This window comes from Anarhichas minor, unplaced genomic scaffold, assembly GCF_050575085.1.
Source record: "Anarhichas minor isolate MPS153535 unplaced genomic scaffold, ASM5057508v1 ptg000017l, whole genome shotgun sequence".
In the NCBI taxonomy this organism is placed as follows: Eukaryota; Metazoa; Chordata; class Actinopteri; order Perciformes; family Anarhichadidae; genus Anarhichas; species Anarhichas minor.
In genome coordinates, this window is record NW_027466463.1 from 20,681,078 (window position 1) to 20,690,502 (window position 9,425).

At 52.1% G+C, this 9,425-nt stretch overlaps 1 protein-coding gene across 1 annotated transcript; it reads left to right on the plus strand.

Annotated features, from left to right (window-relative positions):
- The first annotated feature begins 244 nt into the window (after nucleotides 1-244).
- On the plus strand, nucleotides 245-6,749 carry LOC142951324 (serine/threonine-protein kinase pim-3-like). The gene is made up of 8 exons (XM_076092821.1): nucleotides 245-251; nucleotides 393-487; nucleotides 568-643; nucleotides 726-919; nucleotides 1,013-1,193; nucleotides 1,305-1,414; nucleotides 6,300-6,354; nucleotides 6,470-6,749. Exons 1-8 carry the CDS (start codon nucleotides 245-247, stop codon nucleotides 6,559-6,561), a joined length of 810 nt encoding a protein of 269 aa, XP_075948936.1. The 3' UTR covers nucleotides 6,562-6,749.
- The last annotated feature ends 2,676 nt before the right edge of the window (nucleotides 6,750-9,425 follow it).

Genomic DNA, 9,425 nt, shown 5'->3' on the forward strand with positions numbered 1-9,425 from the left:
TGGAAATGTATCCCATCATCAGTTTTTGTCCACGTTAGTGTTGTGATTGTCAACAAACTGATGTTCCTCTGTTTGTTTTCCTCATCTGTAGAAAGCTGCAACACATCTGTGGAAGATGTGAGCAAGAGAGGCAATAAGAGGAAGGCCGTCGCCGGTGCTGAAGGTCCAGAGAAGAGCAGGCTGGACCTGAAGGAGGCCTCTGGACCTACAGAGACTAAACACACCCAACGGGGTTTGTCGGTACATGGTCAGTAGTTTGGCTTTATTATGTTCAGTGTAAAATCATAATTTATATTAGATATAACAAACGTAGGAGGGATTCATATTTAGGTAACATATAGTTGCTGTTACTCACAAATGTAATAAAACTGAATATTTGTTTTTCTGTTTAGCTGAATTTGAGGCCAAATACCAGCAGCAGGATCTGCTCGGCGAAGGAGGATGTGGATCTGTGTTTGCTGGCTACCGCAAAGCAGATAATCTACCTGTAAGTGTTACACACACACACACACACACACACACACTATGGTCAGGAAGTGCTAACCAAGTCTTGTTTGTACCTCGTAGGTTGCCATCAAACACGTTCCTAATGACAAGATTCTCTGCCAACGCGTGAGTGAGCAACACCTGCTGCTGTTGAAATGTGCTGCGCTCTCTTTCTGAATGTATTACGGATGAATCGTGTTTCTCTCTCATACTCAACTCTGTTGTGATGTTTCAGAAAGGGATCTCCGCGGAGGTCACCGTCATGTCAAAACTGGCGGCCAAATCAGAGGGGACATCGGCACCCGTATCCCTGCTGGACTGCTACAAACTGGACCAGGAGCTGATCCTGGTGCTGGAGAGACCAATCCCTGCCAAAGACCTTCTAGACCACATCAAAACTAACGGAGGCCCCTTAGACGAAGAGGAAGCCAAGGTAAGCTGCTGTAGTCGGCTCCGAGTCACAGCCATGAGAACATGTCAGAACATCCTCCTCTCTGATCATCATCACTCTCTTTTTGTCTGTCAGGTGATTCTGAAACAGCTCATCGATGCAGCAATTGATCTTGAAGACAAACACGTCTTCCACCGGGACATAAAACCGGAAAACATATTGATCGAGACCAGCTCGGACATCCCGCGAGTTCGCCTCATTGACTTTGGTCTGAGCTGCTTAGTGAAGAAAACATCCACTTACCGCGTCTTCTTCGGTAAGACGTCTGGCTTTACTCCTGCTCTTCACTAACTTACCCATCTGTGACTTGACATTGAAACAAAGCTCCTCATCCTCACTGTCTTTTTATTATGTCTGTATATTCTAGGTACTCACATCCCCCCAGAGTATCACGATCGTGGGTTTTACAGAGCCGGACCCACCACAGTGTTTCAGATGGGAGTGGTCCTCTTTGAGACGCTCCACAGTGATACATTTGTTCCGAACAGGTTTGTGGTGGCGGGCGTGGGTGGCTCAGCTGTGGAGGGGACGGAGTGTGGGAGTGGTTCAGGGAACGGTGCCGGGAAGAGACTTAATTAGGCGCAGCTGAAACTGATCCTGATTAAGTCTCTTACAGCTGTATTTTAATCAACAGTAGCGACGGAGGCGAGGAGGACAGCTCGGGACGAGCACGGAGAGCACACGGCCAAGCTAGGCCGATTCCTGACAAATAAAGAACATTGTTGCAAACCGTCATTTAACCGTGTGCTGCCGTCATTGTGCTCAACAGACCCACCGTGTAGCAGGGAGCCTGTTACAGTGGAGCCAAACGTGGGTTGCACAGAGAGATGGACGCAGCAGCACCGGAGGCGCCGACGCAGCCGATTATGGTGCTGGGCCAGATGCTGGGAGGGATCGCGGCCATGCAGCGGGACCAGGCCGAGACGAACCGGCAGTTCCTGGGGGCGCTACAGGCTCAGGCGGAGCGGCAGGCCCACGCCCTGGAGCAGCTCGTAGCCCGGGCAGCGGCAGCCCCGCCGGTGACGCCCCCCCCCCTCCATTGGCCGGGGTGGTCCTACACAAGATGAGTGCCGCCGACGACGTGCAGTCATTTCTAGACACATTCGAGGCGACGGCGGAGGCGTGCGGCTGGCCCGCGGCAGAGTGGGGGGTCCGGCTTCTGCCTCTCCTCACTGGGGAGGCACAAACAGCGGCCCTGGGACTGCCACCGGCAGCGAGGCACAGCTACGCGGACGTGCGTAAAGCTGTCACCGATCGCCTGGGCCTGTCTCCGGAGGACCACCGGAGGAGATTTCGTGAGGCCAGACTGGGACCCGATGACCGGCCCTTCGCGTTTGCTCAGCGGCTGAGGGACGACGCAGCCAGGTGGCTGCAACCAGAGAGTCCAGGGGGGGCGCAGGGAGTCGTTGAGAAGGTGGTCCTGGAGCAGTTCGTCGGGGCGCTGCCTGCTCGGACGTCAGCTTGGGTCCGATATCACCGGCCCACGACCCTGGGGACCGCCATCTCCCTGGCAGAAGACCATCTGGCGGTTCATTCCAGCGGCCCGGGAGACAGTGGCCGCCCGGCCGACGCCAGCACCTCGGAGGGGGCTGCATCCGCAACTGCTGGCTCGGCCCCCACGGGCTCCGCGGTCGGTCCCCTTCCTGCCATCTACCGAGGCACCTACCTCCGCATCCGCCGGCACTCTTCCCAACCCACAGGGGGCTCCTCAAGCGCCAGGGCTGGAGTGTTGGAGGTGTGGGCAGCCCGGTCACTTCCGGAGGGAATGTCCGCTGATGGAGGTGGGCCAGGTGATTCGGGTTGCCGGCCCTCCAACACCCTCCCCCGGTCCAGGGTCGACGTACCGCATTCCGGTAAGGATTCAGGGGGGTGTACATCAGGCAATGGTGGATACTGGCTGTACCCAGTCTATGATTCACCAGAGCCTGGTTCGGCCCGGGGCATTGGTGGAGGCATTGTGGGTGAAAATTAAGTGTGTGCATGGGGATGTTCACGAATATCCCGTGGTGCCAGTAGAAATTAGATACATGGGGAAAAAACATAGTCTACAGGTTGCGGTTAGCTCCCGCCTTACGCACCCCCTAATCTTGGGAACAGATTGGCCAGGGTTGAATAAATTAATGGGGCTGGGTGCGGGGGTGCGTTCACGACAGACAGGGTCATGCGGTATGTGTGCTGTGCTCAGCGGTGACGCGAGGTTGTCCGACGCTGCAGACGGGGAGGGGGAACCGGCGGAGCCTCCCGTGGAGACTCCACCGGGTCCCGAAATACACTCCATGGAAGATTTTCCACTTGAGCAGTCTCGGGATGATACTCTACGCTCAGCCTTTGACCAAGTGATACGCATTGATGGTCAGCTGGTGCGCCCTGACGCAGCACAGTCATACCCGCACTTTTCATTGATTAGGGACAGGTTGTATAGAGTGAGTCGTGACACTCAGTCAGGTCAGGAAAACACCCAGTTGCTGGTGCCGAAAAGCCGTCGGGGAAGTATTTTCCAGGCGGCTCACTATAACCCGATGGCTGGCCACATGGGATATGAAAAAACACTGGACCGGATAATGACCCGATTTTATTGGCCAGGTATCCGGGGGGATGTGCGCCGATGGTGTGCATCCTGCCCGGAGTGTCAATTGGTAAATCAGCCGGCCATTCCGAGGGCGCCTTTACGTCCTCTGCCATTAATGGAGGTCCCATTCGAGCGAATCGGCATGGACCTCATCGGGCCATTTCACCGGAGTGCACGTGGATATCGCTTTGTGTTAGTCCTAGTGGATTACGCAACACGATATCCCGAGGCAGTGCCATTGCGCAACATTTCTGCAAAGAGTGTCGCGCAGGCACTGTTTCAGGTCATCTCCCGAGTCGGAATCCCGAAAGAGATTCTGACTGACCAGGGCACCTCGTTTATGTCACGCACACTGAGAGAACTTTACGGGTTACTGGGCATTAAATCTATTCGGACCAGTGTTTACCATCCCCAGACCGACGGTCTGGTGGAGCGTCTGAATAAAACTTTAAAGTCCATGATCCGTAAATTTATTAACGAAGATGTACGCAATTGGGATAAATGGCTTGATCCTCTGTTGTTTGCAGTGCGGGAGGTTCCCCAGGCCTCCACGGGATTTTCTCCCTTCGAACTACTGTTTGGCAGGACACCACGGGGGGTGCTCGACCTGATTAAAGAAAACTGGGCGGAAGGTCCGAGCACCGGGAAAAATGAGATTCAATACGTCCTGGACCTGCGAGCAAAACTCCACACACTGGGTCGGATGTCACGTGAGAATTTGCTCCAGGCCCAGGAACGTCAACAACGGCTGTACAACAGAGGGGCCAGGCTGAGACAATTCACGCCGGGAGAAAAGGTACTTGTATTGCTTCCGTCTTCCAGCTCTAAACTCCTCGCCAAGTGGCAAGGGCCCTTTGTGGTCACACGGCGAGTGGGGGATGTCGACTATGAGGTTGTGCGTTCTGACAGGGGTGGGGCTACACAGATCTATCACCTCAACCTCCTGAAAGCATGGAGAGAGGCGGAGTCTGTTTCTCTGGTGTCCGCGGTATCCGAGAGAGAGGAGCTGGGGCCGGAGGTGTCAAAATCCACTAATCCCACCTCGCTCCTTTGTGAAGCCCATCTCTCCGACACCCAGAGAACCGACATTGCCCAGTTGCAAAAGCAGTTTGCTGACGTGTTCTCCGTCCGGCCAGGACGCACAAACCTCATAGAGCACCAAATTGAGACTCCCCCGGGCGTGACGGTGAGGTTACGACCCTACAGGTTACCTGAACACAAAAGAAAAGTGGTTCAGAAGGAATTGGCGGCTATGCTGGAGATGGGGGTAATAGAAGAGTCCAACAGTGCCTGGTGTAGCCCCATTGTTCTTGTAGTCAAGAAGGACGGGTCTATACGGTTCTGTGTGGACTATCGCAGGGTGAACGATGTGTCACGATTCGATGCGTACCCAATGCCCCGGGTCGACGACCTCCTGGACCGACTGGGCACTGCACGTTTCTTTACGACACTGGATTTGACCAAAGGCTACTGGCAGATTCCTCTGTCGCCAGAGTCCAAGGAAAAATCGGCCTTCTCCACTCCGTTTGGTTTGTACCAATTTACCACACTTCCCTTTGGGCTGTTCGGGGCCCCAGCCACGTTCCAACGCCTCATGGACCGGGTGCTGCGTCCACACGCTGCATATGCGGCCGCCTATTTGGATGATGTGATCATCCACAGCACCACCTGGGCGGAGCATGTGCAGCGGGTGGCCGCGGTGCTGGAGTCCCTGAGGCAGGCGGGGCTCACCGCCAACCCAGGGAAGTGTGCAGTTGGACGGAGGGAGGTACGGTATTTGGGGTACCACTTGGGCGGCGGACAGGTGCGCCCTCAGGTGGACAAAACTGCTGCTATCGCAGCCTGCCCGCGGCCCAAGACCAAAAAAGAGGTGAGGGGGTTTTTGGGGCTGGCGGGTTATTACAGGCGGTTCATCCCGGACTTTGCAGAGCTGACCAGCCCCTTGACCGACCTGACCCGGAAAGGTGCCTCAGATCCGGTCCAGTGGTCGGAGCAGTGCCGGTTGGCGTTTGAGAGGGTGAAACAGGCTCTCTGTGGGGAACCGCTCCTTCATACTCCTAACTTCTCTCTTCCTTTTACTCTGCAGACTGACGCATCGAACAGAGGGCTGGGGGCCGTTTTGTCCCAGCAGGTACGGGGGGTTGACCGCCCCGTGCTGTATATCAGCCGAAAACTTTCCGAGAGGGAGGCCAGGTACAGTACGGTGGAGAAGGAGTGCCTGGCCATTCGGTGGGCGGTCGACTCCCTGCGCTATTACCTCCTGGGGCGCTCATTCACCCTCTGGTCGGACCACGCCCCGCTGCAATGGCTCCACCGCATGAAAGATACCAACGCCCGGATCACTCGGTGGTATCTGGCCTTACAGCCATTTCATTTCAAAGTGGTCCATAGGCCGGGGGCGCAGATGACCGTGGCCGACTTCCTCTCCCGCTCTCATGGGGGGGGGAGTAGGTCAGGCCGGATGGCTCCCCGGCCTAAGTCGGGCGGTGGGGGTATGTGGTGGCGGGCGTGGGTGGCTCAGCTGTGGAGGGGACGGAGTGTGGGAGTGGTTCAGGGAACGGTGCCGGGAAGAGACTTAATTAGGCGCAGCTGAAACTGATCCTGATTAAGTCTCTTACAGCTGTATTTTAATCAACAGTAGCGACGGAGGCGAGGAGGACAGCTCGGGACGAGCACGGAGAGCACACGGCCAAGCTAGGCCGATTCCTGACAAATAAAGAACATTGTTGCAAACCGTCATTTAACCGTGTGCTGCCGTCATTGTGCTCAACAGACCCACCGTGTAGCAGGGAGCCTGTTACAAGGTTCTTTCGAAACAAGCAGAGAATCAGCAACGAGCTCTCCGAAAGTAAGAAAAACATACAGAAACATGTCGGCAGACACAAATCCTTTCATTTTAGTTCACACTGTGATTGATCACCGGAGCCGTCGCCCTCACCTTTCTTCTCCTTCTTTCTCTCCAGATTGCCAGGATTTCTTTCGGACAAGTTTGAACAGAGACCCTGATCAGCGTCCTACCCTGAAACAGCTCAGGAGTCATCCATGGCTCTGTTAACCCCACACACACGGGTGTGGTGTGTGTTGTGTGACACAACACACACCACACAAGTTGTGTGCGTGTGGTGCGGTGTGTGTTGTGTGACACAACACACACCGTGAAAGGTTTTTTTTGGGGGAGTTTTTCCTGTTCCTCTGAGGCAAATTTGTAATTTGAGACAAAAATAAATAATATACAAAAATAAATTGAATTGAATTGAACACACACCACACGCACAACACAACACCACACCACACACACAAAATATGGAATCACCCAGTAATATGTGTAAAATATGATATCTGCGGTAAATATATGCTTTTCCTGCACGTCCTCTCTGCCTGTCTGCACGTCCTCTCCGCCTGTCTGCACGTCCTCGCCGCCTGTCTGCACGTCCTCTCCGCCTGTCTGCACGTCTTCTCCGCCTGTCTGCACGTCTCAGCTGGCTGGGACGCTGGAGAATCTGCCCCAAAGAGGCGGATCTATGAAGCAGTTTAGCCAATGATGCTTTAATGCTGATTAAAGATATAAATGAGTGACATACAATTTAGCCAATCAGCGTCCTCAAATAGATTCCGTTTTGGGGCAGAATTAATTCTGCCCCAAGCTGCACGTTCCTGTCAGGAGAAGTCTCTACAGGCACTATTTTAACGACATGACAATGGCGAGCGAGAGCACTAACACTACTTCTCCAAGACTCAACCCTAACTCGGTAAAATCTCTACTCCAAGACCCGTTTGAGAGGAGAATTTTGGCGGAGAAACTACAGGTAAAGGAGCTGGGCCCAGATCAACCTGACCTCACAATAAGACAGCAGACTAAGCGACAAAGGGAAGCAGTAGCTTCTCTGTGTCTTTTTTTTCTGAGCTCACTCTGAAGCAGCTTGTCCTTGCACTCCCACTCACGCAGGCCATCTGTAAGGCATACTGTAAATGAATGAGCGCCCCCTCACCCCAGCCGTGAAACATCATAGAAATCCTCCCACGGAGCCTCCCATAGGTAGAGACACCCACATACAACATCCATCCGTCCTGCATATCCAGGCAGACACATTTTCTTAATGAGGGCTTTCTACGAGGGCAATGAGAAAAAATGAAATCTGCCATGAGAGACTGACTCTGGCTGCAGCACAGAAGAAGTGCCCAGAGTACGTATGATGTATAATCCGAGGAGGCAAAGATGTGATAATAAATAGCCAGGGGCTGGATGATTGGGAGGAAACTTCTAGAGCAGACAATGAGTTCTGTCCGTGATGCACTTAGAAACGTACTCAATGAGGCTTGATGAATCGAACATGCTGCCCCATCTAATGAACTCTTCAGAGTTAATCGAGTGTGTCCGTTATCATTTGGTTGATAAATAACATCACTGATATTATATTGATAATCAGTTCACTGCTCCCATCGGTTGCAGTAAACAGTACTTTTGAAAGTAGTTCCATGTTTCGTGTTTTTCTTAGTGCTGCCACAAATACTTTTTTTTCCTGAAGATTCTCTGCAGCACAACAAATCAGTTCACGTGAAGCAAAACCTGGACCTCGAAGGAGGAATACTCTCTCTCACACACACACACACACACACACACACACACACACACACACACACACACAGAGAGAGAGAGAGAGAGAAAAGCAGCAAAGAAAATACTCCTCCTTGATATTCTCATCTCTCTGAGTGATTGTGATTCAGACCGTCAAGCAGCACATCCTCCCGTCTCCAACGCATCATCTCGCACTGCAACACTCTCAGCAGCTCTGATGACATTGCACCGGAGAGCTCGGCTGGCAATAGAGCCGGGCCCTGTTCACTCCACCCGTCCTCTAATAATACTCGTCCCCAGAGGCAAGGCAAGTTTATTTGTATAGCACATTTCAACAAGGTAATTCAAAGTGCTTCACATAAAACCATTAAAAGCATCAAAACATAAGGCAAAAGAAAAGGAGATTTAAAAACAATTAAGAACATTCATTAAAACATTACAAAACAGTGTAAGAAATAAAATACAGTAGTAAAATGCAGAAATGCAGGAAATTAATTAATATATTAATTGAATGTGGTTCAATTAAAGGCAGCAAACAGAAAAGTCTTCAATCTTGATTTAAAGGAGCTGAGGGTCTCAGCAGACCTGCAGCTTTCTGGGACTTTGTTCCAGATATGTGGAGCAGAAACACTGAACGCTGCTTCTCCATGTTTAGTTCTGACTCTGGGAACAGAAAGTAGACCGGTCCCAGACGACCTAAGGGGTCGGGATGGTTCATAAGGTAGCAGCAGATCAGAGATGTGTTTTGGCCCTAAACCATTCAGTGCTTTGTAAACCAGCAGCAGGATTTTAAAGTCAATTCTTTGTTTGACAGGAAGCCAGTGCAAAGACCTCAGAACTGGAGTGATGTGATCCACCCTCCTGGTCTTAGTGAGGACTCGAGCTGCAGCGTTCTGAATCAGCTGCAGCTTTCTGACAGACTTTTTACAGAGACCTGTAAACACACCGTTACAGTAGTCCAGTCTGCTGAAGATAAATGCATGGACAAGTTTATCCAAATCCTGTTGAGACATAAGTCCTCTAATCCTTGATATACTTTAGAATTGAAGCCATCTACAAGCTCATTGACTGAGATGCAAGAGAGGGCTGGTGTGGAGGAGAACTTCTGAATAAATAGTTCACTGGTGTTTTCAGAGATGTAATGCTTCATCACAACCTTGGTTTGGACATTTGTGCGCAAGGAGACTGCACTCTCAAAGAAAACACAGAAATGATCAGAGAGTGCAACATCAGTCACAGCGACCTTGGAAATGTTTACACCTTTGGTGATGATTAGGTCCAGAGTGTGCCCCCTGTTGTGTGTGGATCCTGTCACATGCTGAGTCAGATCATAGTTATCAAGG

What these genes read in the sequence shown, in the direction of transcription:
- LOC142951324 (XM_076092821.1), top strand. An exon ending in GCAAAGCAGATAATCTACCT is followed by an intron (nt 488 to 567) that starts GTAAGTGTTACA and finishes TGTACCTCGTAG; the next exon opens with GTTGCCATCAAACACGTTCC. An exon ending in CAGCAACGAGCTCTCCGAAA is followed by an intron (nt 6,355 to 6,469) that starts GTAAGAAAAACA and finishes CTTTCTCTCCAG; the next exon opens with ATTGCCAGGATTTCTTTCGG.